At 42.3% G+C, this 18279-nt stretch overlaps 1 protein-coding gene across 2 annotated transcripts in view; it reads right to left on the reverse strand.

The window, feature by feature from the left end:
- The window catches only part of mthl1 (adhesion G-protein coupled receptor methuselah-like 1), a 137210-nt gene that overhangs the window by 116014 nt on the left and 2917 nt on the right, over positions 1-18279 (reverse strand). For both annotated transcript variants that reach the window (XM_018026861.2, XM_026814672.1), the window contains 2 exons: positions 17656-17934; positions 14754-14989 (listed from right to left, as the gene is read on the reverse strand). In XM_018026861.2, the coding sequence (XP_017882350.1) occupies positions 14754-14989; positions 17656-17934 (515 nt within the window). The remainder of the gene's footprint in view (positions 1-14753; positions 14990-17655; positions 17935-18279) is intronic.

Below are 18279 nucleotides of genomic sequence, written 5' to 3' on the forward strand. Positions count from 1 at the left end.
GTACATGCTTGCTGCACTTGTACGGCGACGCTGGTATTCGCAATTTTCTGTCGCTCTTTATTTGATACCGCGTCTCCGAGTATAAGGAAGTATCGTGGTTTCAAAGAAAAATTTTTATCAAACATGTTTGCATACTCGAGAACTATAAACTATATGTGTATCTCAAGAAATATAATACAACATTTTTATAATAGAAATTTTAACTTTTGTCAGAGTTTAGTTTTAATAGTTAGTTTATGTACGATTAATACTCCTGAATAATAAGGAATATTTTTTTACATTAATGTTATTCATGAAATTGAATGTATATAAGAATTGACTGACGTTCTTATTTATCGAAGTTTCTTCGAGTTTCAAATTGTTTCCCATAGCATTTCACCGGAGAAAAATATTTCCACAGCTAGCTTCGATAACGCAACGTAAACCGATCTGGTTTCCTTATTCGTAACTATCCTATCCTCGCAAGAATACACTTTTTCGCATCGATTCAGCGAGTTCGACGCAAAACCCATTTCGCGTGGATATCCCGCGAGGAATAACCGAGTCGGTGGCAAGAAACGCGATACGAGGCTATGAGAGTTCTTCGAGAGCCAGTTCTCGCCCCCGACTGAATATGTATTAAAAGGGAATACGGTTGGATTCGGATCACGGTGGCCGGTGTTTCGCATAGGGCATAGGGCAATGCCGCTGAGAGACCGTCCACGACCGGTTCTCTCTTTCTCTCTCTCTTTCCCCCATCGGCGTTAACTTCGCCGGGTCGTCGCGGTGAATAAATTTCCGAAGGTCCGGCAGCGGCGGCGGTCTCTTCTTCCTTTTATTTCGAATTTCCCGCCCACTCGAGAGGGATGGTAACCGCAGCTCGCGCTGAATTTCCCGTTTCAACCTCCACTTTCATCGTCTATTATTCTTTATAAAATATTCCATAGACGATTTAGATCAGTTTGATATATTGGCCATTTTCACAGGAACGTTAATTCATCCCTTGATTGCTCTTGTTTATAAAAGACACAGATTGTGGATCGGGAGCGCGTCAGTGATTTATCGATAAAACTTAATAGAAATACGGAACTGCAGGATTCCTTAATTTCGCAGGACGAGAGATCGCCGGGCGGGAAGGGGGGAATAAGAGGATCCAGAGAAAGCTACCCCGGGCATGAAAGAGGGTCCGCGCGGAGCACACGTCACGATGATAAATCGAGCGCGAGAAGCACTAGGTTGGGGCGCGCGGTCACCCTAGCGAGACACAATCTTTTCCTATTAGCTGCGCGCGGAACCTTAAAAACGTTGCCAAAAAGGGGGGCTCGGGGGGAAAGAAAAAACGAGAAACGGAGCGGAGCGGGCGGCGTGGCGCAGAGCCCGTGAATTATTGCACGGCGACGCGACGCGGCCGCCGCGAATTTAATCGGACCCGCGCCGAAAAATATTTCATCCGGCTCCGCGGGGGATGATGCCCGGAAAATTCCTCGCCCTGCGCGAGTTTCGCTAATTTTAATGACGTTAACGCGTCCCCGGTCAAATAAGTTCATTTCGTTTGCAAAAACATGGACGATTTTTTTATGAATTAATTCATGTCACGGATCAATTCTGTTACAGTCAGCTGCGGATGCAGGAAACATTCTGACACTTGATTGTATCATTTCAATTTATAATTTTCACGATTTAGCGATGTTTAATTAAAGAAGTAAAGAACATAATGGAATGTTAACGAGTGTCGAACGTTAACGAAAGAGGACGCCTATAATATCAGTTTGGTTACCGTTAATTCACTTAAGGGTGATAGAGATAGTGAGATAGAGAGAGAGAGAGGCGAGCATAATCGACGGTAAAGCAATTATATTCGCTCCAATAATAATAAGCGATCGGTCCTCCGAGCGGTTGTCCACCAATTTATTACACTCATAACCATGAATATGCTGGACGCTGTCGCGGCAAACGACAATTTATTACTACTATCATTATTATCGCGACTCCGGAGACGTATACACAGAATATACATATGTAGATGTACATGTGCACCGCTGCTTTAGTCGTATTCCCATAATCGTTAAGTTCATCCACAATCGCGATCGGTACACCGCACCGACCTTTAAAAAAAGTCATTAAGAACCGCAATTCCTCTTTCCAAGAATGTAACAGTTCCCTTTAACAAGAAGCACGATTAAGGTCTAAACGTCCAGCGAGTTTTTTCACTGTGGATCGAAGAAAATTCGTGGAAGCACAAGGAAACTCGTTTTCCTAAAGAGGATCCACTAAAAAATTGACAAGACACGCGGAAATCTCGACGTGGAACGAGTTGTTACATCCGGCTTTCGTCGGAGATTTCACGTCCGTCAAAAAAAAGACAGAGATTCGGGATTTTGAAGCAGCGCACAAAGAAGATGCGCCGCGAGCTACGCTAGGATGAATGTAGGCCCTCCGCGCGCCGGCTGCAAGAATGCCGACGAGGCGAGAGAGAATTATCCTGAATATTCCGATGCTTTTCCTCTCTTCCTATCCCCCTCCCTCTCTCTATGTGTGTTATTGTCCGATCCGAAAGCTCTAGCGCGCTATTTTTGTTTCGCACAATGGGACAAACATTTGCGAAAATCTCTCTGGAAAGTCGGCTGTTTTTACCTCTGGAAATTGTGCCAGAAACTACAATGGTTAGATGAGAAACTACGCACGAGTCCGGATTAAGAGGGAAAGTTCCAAAAACGTATATACTACAATTTGATAAAAATAATCTGTCAGATTCTTCGAACTGATTCCAAATGTCCAAAGCAGTAAGATTAAAAAACAAGCAAACAGCATTATGGCGGGTCGTTCGTTCGCCTGTTTGAGGAACGCGTGGTGATCGCCGCGAGCCGAAGCGGAAAACCGAGAAAAGAGCACTTTCGCAAGATCTTCTTTTTGCCGACTTTTCAACTTGGGAATATGCGCGTCCGGAGAAACGGTTTCGCCCCGACCGTTTGGAACGCGTCCATTTTCCGGAAGGAAACAGTCTCGGCGGCGAGTTTCCCCAGAAGGCGACGACGACGGTAAAACAACGAGTTCGAGGCAGAACGGCGTCGCGACGTCGTCGCTCGACGAACGAGCCGGCCAATCGAGAAAGGACATCCATTCTCGTTTACGCTACTGCTCTACTAGATCTACCCCCGTCGCCGCGTCCTTTTGCTTTCAATTTGCGCTCCGTGTTTTTGTCTCCACTCCCGTGTCCCGGACTCAATTGTTCTTTCCCTTGTTGCGTTTCGAACGGACCGGAAGAGCATCGGTCTTCTGGTTTTCATCGGTTTGCCAAGAAATAAACCGGTCTGTATCTTGAAATCACTGCGAAACTAAGACATATTGTTCTATCGTTTCAACTTTATCCTTTTTATGGCCAATTGATGGTATACAATATTTTTTAATGCACTGTACTTTTTTATATATGTTGTATCTATTTGTTTATTTATTTATTTATTTATTGAATGAGTAAATTAACTATTTCGTCTATTAAGAAAGAGGAACCGAAAGTGCTCCTAATTTGAATTGAATTATATTAGACTTATACGTGTACATTTGTATAGCTCATATAATTTATTATGCCCTGCATTAATGTTGTTTCATTCGATATTTAGATATCATTGTTATAAATGAATATAGTTTTGATGACGTCTACGTTTCGTTATAACTCGGCCATTCATGAAAGCTGTACAGAACTGATAAGTTCTCAGTTCAACGAGAGATCATTACTATGTTTCTCACTAATTGTAAATTATTAAATTATAATTATACAAAATAACTTTTTAAATATCTTTTAGGAAGCACAGCTGTAGTGCGTGGTTATTAACACATTGGAATAATCTTCGAGTTACAGTAAACGTGGTTCGCATTTCCCCCAGCACGAAATAAAATATAATTGTCATCGAGGAAGAAAGCGCGTCGCGGCACGTAGACCCACGAGGGGACGACGCGTCTAGGGATAAACCGTGTGGAATAGGGCGTGTAACTGCATTTTCTCGGAGACTCTCATCCCTCCTGCGTCAAGGGTGAATGCCGCGGCGGCAGCTAAACCAGGAAAAAACATGCTCGATCGCAGGGGCTCGCGGTTTTCCATGACTTTCCCCCGTACCACTGTGTCGCGAGTAGACGCTTCCTTTTCATCTGGCAACAAGGTTACGAGCAGGCAGAAATAATTCTTCGCGGTTTGTACCGCCCGCGAGCCTTTTCGTCCTCCGGTGCTTACTCTTCCAGCTGAGCTCACCCGCGAAGCTGGAAAATCCCGCCGCGGAAACTGATTGCCCAGGCTTTTCGCGAAATCACAACGTTATTTATTTTTATTCCACGTTAACGTGCCGCGGCGGCCTTTAAAAGCCACGATATTTCTAAGAAGCGTTCCGCTAAATCATCAAACCGTGTTTATCGATCGCGTAGACAGCCAAATTTGAAACTCTAAAAGGAGACGGTCATTGAGACAAAATGACGGGCGTTAAAGAAAGTAACTGCGATTTTTCAAATCCACTCGCTGCAAAACTTATACGAAAGGAGGTTTTCTGAGATTTCCAATGGGTTCGCGTTTGCGGGCCGGAGGAAACATAATCAGAGGGCGATTCTTTTATCCCTCGACGGTTTTCCCACCCTCATGAACCGTGGTAAGACCTTCTCGATCCAGAGAAAAACCGATGTTCTTTCCCTCGCGAGGTTTCCCCCTAAATCGTCGAGTTCCACTAGATTACGAGGAATCGTCTCTCTCGCAAATTGTTTCTCAAAAGACTTCACGCGTTCCATCAACATTTTTTAAACGTTAACACAACCTTTGATTATCCCCCGCAAGGTTTTCGAGAATTCTTCAAAGAGAACTTGTATACTCTAGGTAAAGGTCCTAATAAACTTCGTTCCCAGAGAAAAAATAAACACTTTGCACCCCCAACCTGATTATCCCAAGCAAAATTGCCTGCTTTTTGGGTACACCTCAAAGCCACTCCCGTCCCAACATTAACATCCAATCAAGCCCGTATGAAAATATAAGAAAATAATGTTCATCGTTACAACCCTGACGTTCCCCTGCGATGTCCATCACGACTTATCTCCCCGAAACGATTCTTCCGCAGCCGGGCCAATTGTCCCGTAGGATCTCAAAGCTCCTTTTTTATGGCGGGAGGACTCTCCCTTGGAAAAGTAAATTGTCGCACGCGCGAACCGTATCGCTCGCATATAGGAGGAACGGTTTATTTATCGCGGATTTCTCACGGTTCCGGCCCGCGCTCCACGCTTTTATGCACCGGCGAAACAAAGCTTCGCGAGCGAAAGCTCGCCAAATAGAGGACCGCGACACAAAAAGAAGTAGGGACCGTATTTTGTTCTTTGAACGTGGACGCGCGGTTCGAAGCTTCGTGGCGGGTATTCGAACAGGAGGAAAAATTCCTACGTCTCTGCGCGCTGTTTACTCAGATTTATGATCCCCGGGGCCTCCGTCACAGATGAAATTTCCATGCCGGTGCTACCACCGGCCAATTTTTCACATCGCGATCCGCCCGCTTTCTACGTATCCGGGCCGCGTAGCATATTTCTTCCGATCTTTACGAGCAAATGAACGAGCTTCATCTGTCATTATTTACAGCCTGGTACCGATAGGTTTTAAGACAATTCTTCCTACAAAACGTTCAGCACTGTTACGAGCGTTACATTAATTCGTCTACGATTTATTCAAGGATTATCGATCAGGATTTTTCTACTCCTTCTGTAATTCTCTTTGATGCGTATAAGTACAGATACCCAAAACGATTCCCGACCCAATTGGCATGCACACATAAAAATTTTCATTTTGCAATGTCAACTTTTTTTATACTGGATTGATAAAATATTATCACTTTTATCACTTTCTAAAGAATTAATTTATATTCCTGGGATCTCTAGCTTTACTTTAAACCGTGTTTCATCAAAATCTGAGTAGTGGTACTTCAAATATAATTTCTTCACGTCAACTAAAATGACTGGTTAAAGAAAAATTCAGACTCTGAAATCTTAACTGCAAGATAGAAACTGCAATTGATGATGAACTGCAAAGTAGTAAACCTTTAGCTAAGATTTTAATACGAATTTTATTTAGGATTCATTTATGTTGCAATTGAATTCAATTATCGTCATATCAATTATTCTACGTAAGGTAAATGTCCCAATTTCTGTCCTATTCATATCCTTATTTATTCTATTCTATATTTCACATCATCCTACATGTAAGTTTTAGATACTGTTGATTTAGATTGATCTGTGCCTAAGAATAATTTTTCAATATGAAGAAATTCGAATCCTGAAAAATTGTTATCCAACGACTCTTTATCCATTAGCGAGGAAAACGTGCTGAACAAAAATGTAATAATCGCGTGACGGGAAAGAACATTTCAGCACCCTCCTGTTGTTCATCGTCGCATCAACTCATTCGCGGCTATTTTCGATGAAATCGCTCAACACCAGGACTTCCACTCTTTTCGCACCCCTTGGTACAGCATCCTAAGCGTAAAACGCATCGATCATATTTACAGTGCGACAGAAACGTAATCTGCTTGTCGACAAGGATCGGTCAGAGCCGAATCGGGGAACCAGAAAAAGAGGGCGAGAGGGAAAGAAAGAGAGAGAGTTAATGGCGCCATGGGAGCCCCTCGCGTCTTTTTCCCTCTGTTCGGCACTTCGTCTCGTCGCGACGAGACACGTTCCAGTCACGTAACCTTAAATTGGTCAATTATTTGGCAATCGTGCCCCAGCCGACGTTCGTAGTCCAAAGAGGTACCAACGCGAGACTATTCCGTGCCAGACAATCACGGTGGTGCCTCGATAAAGGTAAACCCACCGGTTATCGAGGAATATTCAAACTCGCTTCCGGATATTCGGAGCCAGAACGCGATGGGTTGATTCTTCCGGCGGAAGCTCTGGACGAGACGCGACCAAATTGAATCGCATATCAAACGGACAGTTCAACGAAGCGACAGATATACATCGCTCAACATTCTATTCTCTCATTTATCATAAAAACACTTTCCTTATTAATCTCGTTATTAAATTCTCACAGCCATTCTCACAAATATATTATAATGATAAAAAAACAAAAATTTTAGGAAACCGTATATTTTTCCATGAATGAAAATTGGAAATGCTGACAGGCTAAATTGTCTGCAGCCCTGACTGAAAACTGGTCAGCGCGCTCTCGTTCGTAGAACCGAATAAATTTATTCATAAACGAAATCCGAAACATTCGAGTAGGTAAAATTTCGGTTTCGAGCTGCGTAACAGTTCCCGGAGAAAAAAGGAAACGAAGAAACGAGGGTAGAAAAAACGAACGGGTAGCGCAGCCATGTGTTTCCAATTGCGCAACCCTCGCTCGCACCCGGTCCGCCTATATGACATACGATTCGCTTTTCTTTTTCGCTCGCGGGTTTGTTTCTTGCGAGAGAGCGCCACGGCGCTCTTTAATCACTCTCCTCCCTCACCCCCCCACCCAACCCCGTGGCACGGTACTGCAAACATAAAAAGGCAAGCCGCGATTTGCCACCAGACGAAACTCGAGGAAATCCTGGCCGCGAGCAAGTTTTCGTCGGCGCATCCGAGTTTTACTAAAACCTGCTTTCCAAGCTCAGTCCCCGTGTTGTCTCCTCGTTTTCTAGAGCGTACTGAGCTAATTGCGTTATGCGAAAGAGGGTATAAAAAATGGTAATAAAACTTCAGGCAGAGTTTGCTGTCCCTCGGTGCCTTACATCATTTCTTTATCACCAACTGACACGTTTGCTATTGATTATCATCATAACAGATATGCTAACACGTGTTTGTAAGAAACCAAACTTGAAATCACTAATAAGCGAAGATCTGATTATACCTTGTTACCTTCCAAATTATTCTATTGTTATATAAATTTTATGTATACTATTAATTAAGATTTTAAGTTTACATTTTCAACTATAAACTAAATACTAAACTAACATGTATGCCAGGCTTATGTACATGTAGATTGTCTACTTTTTTAAACTGCTAATTGTATCAATAAGATGTAACAGCATGTGTACACCGATGAATAAATAAATAAATAAATAAATAATCAAAAGCTTCATTGAATGCCAGTGCAGGTTGAAAAAATAATATCTCACGTTCTCCTATCTACACAAATAACGTTTAAAAGATGCTAAACCGTTCGTCAACGCGTTCGACCGATATTGAAAGCTGAAACGTAACTTTTTTACGCGGGGCGAGCAAACAAAAAGCATACTAACATAAAGAAGCATCCTCGTTTATTCTCTTTTTACGATCGCAGTCTGTTTAAACTCTAAAACCGCGTGGAATCTGAACAACACGGCCCGCCCCTTCCTTTTTTTTTATCGCCACCCTAACTCGTTTGCCTGTTACAACTAAGTTTATCGCCGAACTTTCCGATTTTTCCAAAATTACTCGAAATCACGAAGGTCTCTCAGTCTATTAAATTTTGTATCGATCGTTAAATGAAATATTCTATCAAACGTCATATTAAACATTGTATTTATTATAATCTACATTTATATTAATACATTATTGTATATTACTGTGCGAAACATAGTATCAAATATTGTATAAATTAGTATATAAAACATTATATTAAGCTGTGTAGCAATTATTATATGAACCGCTATATAGTATACCGTATTGTCCAATTACACTTATCATGGTTTTTGATAAACAAGCACTTAAATTGTCTTAATGCTTACGAGCGCAGGTTTATGTATTTTTCCAGCGACGAGCGAATCTGCAACGCGGTCTGTCCGCGCGGTTCCGCTTTCGCGGTAAGCGAAGCGTGCATCGTGTGCCCGGCAGATAATAAAACCGCGAAACCGTGACGATTTTGTCCGAGCTCGTAAAAAAGCTCGTATTAAAAGCAGCGAGTCGAAAGTTCCCGGCGCGACGTCGGGCAGGAAAACTTTACGGGAAACGATCGGAACAATGGCGAGTTTTAGACAACTTCTTAAAGGCTGTGCGAGCGATTTCCGCCGTGAATGGATAATCCGTAAGTCTGCAGAAAAATCTAGCGGAAATCGAACGCGTGTGGAAACGAAAAGAAGTATAATAAAGTATTGGACGATTAATTAATCCGGCGACTTATTAAAATTCTTGTGAGATAAGAAATGATTTAGATAGCCAATCTTTAAAAAGTATTGCTTTAGTTTATGTTCTCAGATAATTCTACACGGAATAACGATATTCTTTATATTTAATAATTATCACGTATCGCGTTATATAAATTCCGGCGAAAACAATTACTACGATTATCTCTCCCTGGCGACTTTGAAACGCAACCAGTGTTCGAGACAAGCGAACACGGAAAGGGTTTCCCTCGGCCACCCCAACGGCGTAGAGGGAAACAAGCGCCGATAAGCGTGTACAGCAGACGCAGGTATTACACGCGTTTAGAACGAAAAAAAGAGAGCGTCACGGAACAGTGAATCCGTCGCGCATAAACCGGTGCCGCTATTTCGGGCTAATTAGTCGAGTCATTAATCAACCAAAGGGGAAAACGAAAGAAACCGACCTACGATAACGTCTTTCGTCGCTACACATTCCCTCCTCCATCTAATCTTTTAATTAGAATAGAAATAGACTAACGAGTAACTTCTTTCTTAAATCATTCTGAGAAGTTTCATCACCTGAAATAAACTGGGATTTGTTTGGAACTGGTTCCAGGAAACCGTTCAAACGATTACAATTTTGGTAAGACAGTCTGTTATGATAGTTACAAAAGGGTCCCTTGTCGACTGACTGATGGAGATATAAATATCACACTTGCCACTCGTCTTATTTATAATTCATGGCGATAATCTCCTCAATTTTTGTACCCAAAGAATCTAACTTATTAATTTTGTGGATTATAAAAGTGTTATTTTACCTAGAAAGAAATTACTGTTTACATGTAATTGAAAAGTGAAACGCGTTTTTAAGAGGTCATCTGGATCCCAAGAATAGTTAGAAAATCGTGGAGTACTTTTTAAAACTGGGGTACAGACGCCAGAGGCGACGATCGTACAAAAAAATCCGTGACTTTTCGTTGGCGGCGCACGGTTTTTGCCGTCATTAATTCCAGAGGATATCGCCGGCGTCACGGCAAGGGCGACTTTCTTTTCCTCGTACGAGCACAGATTATGGATCCACCGTTTTCTCTGCGGACGAGTTCCTGAAAAAAGGAGAGAGGACCGGGACAGACGACGACGCGGCTCGGTACGTACGTTTTTCGATGGCCCGTCATGAACCGAGGGAAACGACCTTTCTCGCAAATGGCGAGTGCTTTGCATTAGGAGCTGGGCTACAGCCAAACTGGAAAACTTCCGTTATTCGTTTGCATACGTCATCGGGTAAATGCAAACCAGAGATCATGCGATTTTATCAAAAAGAGGACAAATGGTAATTACGTTCGCGAACATCAGAGGATTGCCAAAAAGGAGTACTGATAAAATGTTTGATATCTCTGATGGACGAATTCGTTTTACGTACTGAGTAGATGGTTCCTTAAAATTAGAAATGTTGAAAGTTGAGCCAGGAGATAAAATATGGAACTAATCGGGGAGACAGAAATGAAAACCGGCTCGGACTCGAAGAAAGGACGCCATGAATGGGTTTCACATTTTATGGACGTCAAAGTCACGACGAGACTCAGGAAGAAACAGTACAGTTATGGGGAAAAACGGTGAGACACTCTTGGCATCTTCTTTCGAAAGGAAAACGTTACGATGACGTGATCCCCGTGGCAATTTTCTTGGGCGTTGCGGAATGGACGACACGCGACGCATAATCATTTCGCGGATACGGCGAAGCTCACGAATCGATTAGAAAGGAGTTACGTGACGGTCGTGTCCGAAGGTCGAATCGCGGAAGAAGAGAGTTTTTCATCAAGTCATCCGAGCACGACAGATATTCGCAAGGTTGAGAGTAATTAAAAGTAAATCGAGACAGACGTGGGTAGTTAACGACGTAATTAAGCCGTTGCAAGACGGTGCAATTCTCTCGTACACTGCATGTTCCAATAAATACAGCAAAATCGTATGTAATTCTCGTTAGATAAATCATAAAAAATGTTGTAAAAAAGCTAATTCCGTCGACTGCGATGATTTTTTGATATGTTATAAAACTCGTTATTCTGAACAAGTTTTGAAATATAAAGGAAACTCTTGCTTAATTCATTCAGATAATCAGGAAAAACTGTGAACAGAATAAACCTGACCGATGGACCAAATTCTATACTATCTACCTTTTTTCCATAAAATTATATACTGGATCTCATTGGACAGATCATCAAAAATATTGTAATTACTGCAGGACAAACATTTATGATACATATTTCATACTTTACGCAATAATAAAACCACTTCACCTCATCGTCTACAATTAAAATTGAAGAACCCGACGTGCACCTTGCACGGAACACGCGTGCGCCGGAACGTAACACGCGCTCGTAAATCGCGTGGTAACGAGCGCGAAAAAACCAATATAATCGCTTCGACCGCATACCGCTACGAATCAACACGTTGATCGTTTAGAAACGTTTGAAAAAGTACTAGTAATTGCACTTAACCCGTTAATCGTAGGCTGCTGCGGCACATCATCCGTACTTATATTACCTTTCATTGCGATTCTAGCGGAAACAAGAAAACAAGACATTATAAAATACGGTAAATCCTAATTCACAATGCGTTGTCGTGTGGCCAACGTAGAAAGGTTTAACGACCCGCTTATTGCGAGGACATAAACGTTTCACGGTTTAGCGAGAATAAGAAGACGAAGGTTGCACTTAACCGTTAGTGTCCCGCTGAAATTGCCCGGAGTCTCGTCACGGTGGCAAGCGTTGAATTCTGCCGCGTAGTTAACACGTAACCAGAGACACGCGCACGCGTCGGAACTCGTGGAAACCGCACGAGGATGAAACATCATCAGTAAAAATCGATTTTTCTCATCTGATCGTTCCTTCAAGGTTCGCGTTACGTAAAAACGGTGTTACGTCTCTTTGAATCCGTTCTTTCGCGTATACATACGAGGCGAGCAAAGCGGAGAATTTCCGAGAGCAAACAGGTACAAGGTACTCTTCCCGGAATTCGGACCGATTGGAAAAATAAATTCCAACTTTCGGACCGGGTGTAGGTCAACAAATGTGAAATTCGCACGAACCCGTCGGCGACTATTAGCTTTCGACGAATCCAGTTAGCACTACAGTTTCATTATTCATTAAACAGATCGCAATTGAGTTGGGAATTGTTGCCCGAGCACGCACGTAGATTTAAGAAGAGAGCAAATTATCGTTCTAAGAATTATTCCGTGGCAAACCTCCGGGGGAAGAAGTTAGTTTGGCAAAATTAGATTTCGCTCGAGCCGAGTTTTTATATTTCAACCGTACCGTGTCGACTCCTGAAAGGCTATCGAAACTAATCGAATTAAAAAGCTTCATGAATTTTAATACTTCCGCCACGAACCGGTGGAATGACTGACTCGCTCGATCGTGAAACTGTCAGCTGAATTTTCGATTACCCATGCAATTCCCTTATGATAATCTTGTCTTTTTTTAATATCTTTCAAGCTTGATCGATGTTTCCTGTATTAACTTACAAGGTAATTGTCCTAATTCCTACCAACCGGGCGTATTCTTCTATAATTTTAAGATAATGAATATATAAAATAAATACGATAAATAGTGTTTTTAATTGTTGTTAATTGCGTTGACATTAAATTTTTGCGTGATTCATTTGAAAGTATATTCAATTTCACAAGTAGTTTTCATTATAAATTTTTTATATATTATATACAGTTGATAGTAAAATGCATAGTTGAGTGAAAATTGGGACATTGGAAAATTGTAATAAATTATGTTCTTAAGAAAAACTTTCATTAGTACGAGAAAGTAAATTTTCTTAGGTATTTGGGACCAGCATTATTTTCAGAATTTAGTATGCATTTTAACAAGGATTGAAGGTAACGCGGTAGTTCTTTCTCGTTAAGTTTGATTCTCGTCACAACGCTGTTTACTCAGTTTATATTCTCGCGTTAAGATCTCGTTGGAAGTAGCACACCGTAACAGAACGTTATGCAACAGCGCAAGGCAAACGTGAATCTAAGAAAAATACCTCCTATCAGTCCCCTGATTCTAGTTGAGAATTAACAGCACGCTTACTGGAAACGTTCTCGTGATGTCACTATCGTAATCTCCTAAGCAATCACCATTTCGAGCATTGGTTTCCCAAGTGGAAGACAGTAAGGGATGACTCCCGTTTACTTCTAGCCAACCAAACAAATTCATCAGCGAACTGTGTCAATACAATAAACTTCGCCCGTAAAAGGTTCTGGGATAGCCCCACCGATAAGACCTTCGAGAGGGAAAAAGTTTCGAGGAACGGAAGAAAGCCGGAGTAGGGGAAAGAAAAAAGAGTAAGAAGTAACCCGTGGAGAGTCCGATTGTGGGTCACTCGGCGTCCCACTTTCTCCTTTCTCCGTGTGTTACTTACATTTACAGGTTCGCACGGAGAACCCGAGATCCTTCGACTCCGTCGCGCAAAAAGTAACACGATAAATCATTTCCATCACATTAAAAGTAAAAGAAGCTGAATCAATTTAATTTTTATAATCAATTTCTTATAATATTTATGAAAAATTAATTGCTTCTTAACTTGACAAATAAAATATGAAATAATATTGAAATAGTCGCACATAAATTAATACTAAAATTTCGGCAACCATGAAGGAAAAAACGTACTCTTCGGCAAAGATAAAAACGTGAATCAATGAGTAGCAGCAGGTGAAACGAAACAAAATGAAATGAAACGCCGCAATCGCGGTGCTCCGTCAAGCGGAGAGGTGGAAGCCCGGCGGAAATTTAGCGGTGCCTGGGGACCGGAAATAGCCGGGAGAGACTTGGCGCACGCAAAAGGGATCGGAAAGAAATACGCTCGATGCAAATTTCCCCGGTACCTATGGTCGACGCAACATAATTACCCTCGCGGAACAAGCCGGGGTTAAATCTGGGTGAGGGGGCGCGAAAAAGGTCCGGCTACAAAGCGATAATGCCCGGAAACGAGCAGAGATGCAAATGAGAGTCGCTGAGAGTGGACACGGAGCCAGCGTGGGAGAGAGAAACGATCTCGGCGCTACGCGGGACACAAGTGCGCACCGGTAATCGATTCCGGCGATCGAAACGAAGCTTTGCCGAGGGATTAGCCACGATTATCCGAATAATTAGGCGGGAGTTCGGTTGCCGGCACCCGAACAAATAAAGCTTCGGACCGATTCGAATTCCATCGGCAGAGGTATGTATATTTGCTCGCATAGCTGGCACGCATTTGCGTGTGCAACGCGGGAGGAAAAATTTCGCTACACGGCGCTCGGGGAGATCAAAACGAACTGCAGCGGCCCGCTGGTAATACCCCGATATATTCGATAGGGTGATCGTTGATTAATTTCGCGAAAAATCAAAAAGATTCTCTTTTCTAAAGAGACTCATCGTTCGTCAAAAATCATTTGTCTGATTCTAACAAATTTGCAATATAAAGTAAAATTAAATATGAAAAAAGATAAACTTTTTGTATTAAAGTAACAACGTACTACCGTCTAATTCTTGTTCGAGCCCTCCTGTGGGCGTCCAGCAATTTCGCGAGCCGCTGCCTTCGAGATTTCACGGGAATCCTCGTGTCTCGTGGTTCGTTTCGATTTAATCTCCCTGATAAAGGCGCCGCGCCGCGGTCCCACGGGATGACGGGACAGGGTGTGGGCGGCGAGAGATAAAAGAGCGATAAAACACAATGACTCACCGAGCGCCTTGCAGCTTCCGCCATGGAGGGAATCGCCGGCGAGCTGAATGATGGCCATGAGGAGATCGCCGAGCATCAGACAGGTGACATGATGAGTCTGGCAGCGCCAGTGCAGAACGTGATGAGAGGCTGGCAGCAACCATCCGGCGGCCAACGTTGCAGCCAGGAACACCGCGCTAATGATGAACCCTACGGGGTACAGGGTGAACCTGATGTCGGCCGCTTGCATTATCGGTCTGAAAATATTTCCGATAAAATTCATTTATTCTATCTGTATTTACAATATCTAATACGTAAGACAGAAATTGGTGAGAGTTAGCATCGCGGATTGGCATTATAGTGTTCAAATCATTTTGAAAATTTGAAGCGAGCAGTAAAAGGGAGGAAGAAATGTTTTGTCTTAATAATAGAAGAGAAAAGTTTAGAGCAAGTTATGTCTGTTTTTATTGATGTACGGAATTATCTTCTTCTGTGATCCTACAGGGGTTTGCCATTGTAATCCAGGAAGGGAAAGCAAGAAAGACTTTACTAATATATGTATGAGTAAGACGAGATATGAAATAAATAAGCGGCATCATAAAATAAATAGATAACTAAATTTGTTGAGTAACATGATTTGATTGTTTTTCACGGGCCTTTTGCATTAGTACAAACAGTAGATCGAGGTGATCTTATGTGTACCGTACAAGGTTCAGTGATTTTATTGCTTGTCAAACAGTGAGCTCATTGGATAAATTTTGTACACCAAAAGGCCAATCACCTTTATGATGCTTTATCGATAATTTTAACACTAAACCTACCGATATTTCTTGTATATCTGTTCTTATCGTTCCAGTCGTAAGAAAGTTATTGTTACTATAAATAAACGTAGATAATAGTGAATTTGTTACTGAATGCATTAATAAATCAAAAACTTTGATAAAATGACATTTTTATATTACTTCAATTATAAAATGCAAAAGAGAATTAAAAATAAACGGTAGTTAATTGTGTAGAAGTTTGAAAACAGTCGATGTGATCAGTAATGGTAGGTTTAATGTTAATACGAAACTCGTTTCACGTGTACGAATTCTCGAAAATCCACGTTGGCGTGAAAGTTAAGAAGAGAAATCAGTTTCGAGAGAAAATCATCAACATTTCTTCTCTCTAACACTCGAGGTGACTCCGCATGGAATGAAAGAAATGTTTTCTAGATAATCGACTCGCGTGGTCATGCGCCGCGAATAATTTATGCTTTCTACGTGAAGCTATCCATTTGCTTTCTTGCATCGTCCAGTCGGAGCTACTTTCGAGTATCTTGACGGACGGCGAACACCCTCAATTCCAAATAAAACGTCGTTCGGTGCCAAGCCGTGGCAAGGGCTTCGGGACTGACGACGACGGGGTCTGCTCGTTGCTCTGTGGCCCTTATACGCGGCACGTGTAAACGGCCGCGTTAATTGAGTTTCGAGCGTTGCTTTGCAAATTGAACGCGAAACCGTTAGTCCGCAGATACGCACGTTTTCCGTGTGCAATTTCCTGGACTCTTGTGCCGGACCACCCTATTAACATCGTTCTGGAATGCCGAGGGACCGAAAACGCGGCTCTCCAAACAGAATCGGTAACGTCGAAACCCGCGAAAGCTCGAAAGATATTCAAGAAATTCTGTTTCTGATTTCAGTAATTAATCCTCTTCTACGTTTCGTCCGATTAGCGCGTAAGAAGGATTGCAAACTTGTTTAGACGAATCACGTTCCCGTTTTCGCCGACGCTAAATAGTTTCAACTCTTTGACGGATTATGCTAACGAAATTTTACGTCGGAAGGATAAAATTTGTTTCACTGCAGGTAGATCAAATTCCTGGAAATGAGAGTTGGTATCACTTCGTGAGCTCATTCCTAAACTAATGGCTGACAGTCGAGCTCGGTTTCCCTTTCGTCATCGATATGTGCCTGGTCTCGAGTTACAGAATGGATCATCCGAAACGGAAGCGCGTGTTCACGGATGACGCAGCGCATCACGGGCACGAGGATATGGCCTAGAAATTCCTCGTCGAAGGAGTGAAAGTAAGGGCCAGAGAGCTTAGCCGACTTCTCGAGAGCCGAACCTCGGCTAACAACCATCGAGCATGCAATTAAAATCGTATGACCTCTTAAATAAGAACAATAACCTTTTGCGGAGAAATCTTATTGCTCATACACTATCTTGAGCCAATAAATACAGATCGAGATAACCGATATTCGTTCATCCTAGTCATTTCGTCGCTGTAAACAGGACGATCCACTTGCAAAGAGTGGACCGACCGATTTCAAAACCAATAATGCCCTCGTCGAAACGAAATTTCATGGCAGACAGTTTTCGTTCGTTACTTTAATTCGTTTTAACGAAGAAACGCGCTCCGCTGAGTAAAACGCTCGTTTGAGGAGACGCGCGCATGGAGAAACTGCCCGCTAACGAGAGGAAATCGCCGGGGAACAAGTGGAAAAATAGTAAAAAGATTGGCGCGCGTGGTTACGTAAACAGGATGTCTGAAGTTGCCAATGGCGTAGTGCAACACTCGTATCAACTATTCCTTGCATTTTTCACGGCCTGACGTGTGAATAACACACCTGCTTCTTTAATAGGTTTCTAGGATATACAATAAATAAACTGTTTCCCAATTACTATGTACATATTGATCGACACGCGAAGAACTTTTCACGTATCTACGGATTAACGCAAACTGCGAACACTATTTTTCATTGTATTTATTTAAGTAGGCTCTCTCAATCATTAAATTTTTAAATTCTTCAAACCTTTTACCTCATTTATTTGCAACTGCAGTTGGCAGTACAGGCAGATATTTTTTGCGGGCATTGTGCATCTGGCACTAACAGCACCGGTTTGGTACCGGTTCAGTGGAGTTAAGTACAGGGGAACTCACCTTTGCGGCGCGTGCTCGGAGCACGCGAAGACCTTGGCCACCTGGTCCTGCTCCTTGACTCTCTCGACGCAGAACTGGCCCGCAGGTAACGCGACCCCGTCGATTTTCAGGCCGCCGTCCGGCAACAGTTCTGCGTCCTTCGCGTCACCCAAAATCGTAATGTTGTCTGAATGAGGACAGTTCGGGAAACCGGTCACTATCTCGACCGCTGAAGACGTGTTCGGCAGCAACGGCAATGGCATCGAATTCGTTCCTTCCTTTAAGTGCTTGCACGTATGTCTGAAAAATTTCGCAACATACTTTATTTGTTACGAAACCTTGGATATTAATTGCGAATTTTTATATAAATGAAGAAATGAACTCCAGAGTAATTTTAACATTTCAGCATTGCAATATGCACTTTCAATATTTTTATTTCTATTTGCTGTATGTTTAATTTCTTCACAAACGCATAAAATTGATAGTTTAATTATGATGGATCGACGAGAGGGAAGGGAAAATTCTTCACGCGTTAAGATTAAGCATGTATTGCCTACACAGTCAATCCCAAAAGTTTATGCACTTTAGAAACGTATTTTTTAAAAAGAAATCAGACGTCAGAAGAACATTGCTAATAATAAACAA

The sequence above is a fragment of the Ceratina calcarata genome, unplaced genomic scaffold, assembly GCF_001652005.2.
Source record: "Ceratina calcarata isolate Rehan_Ccalc_2016 unplaced genomic scaffold, ASM165200v1 scaffold390.2, whole genome shotgun sequence".
Taxonomy (NCBI): Eukaryota; Metazoa; Arthropoda; class Insecta; order Hymenoptera; family Apidae; genus Ceratina; species Ceratina calcarata.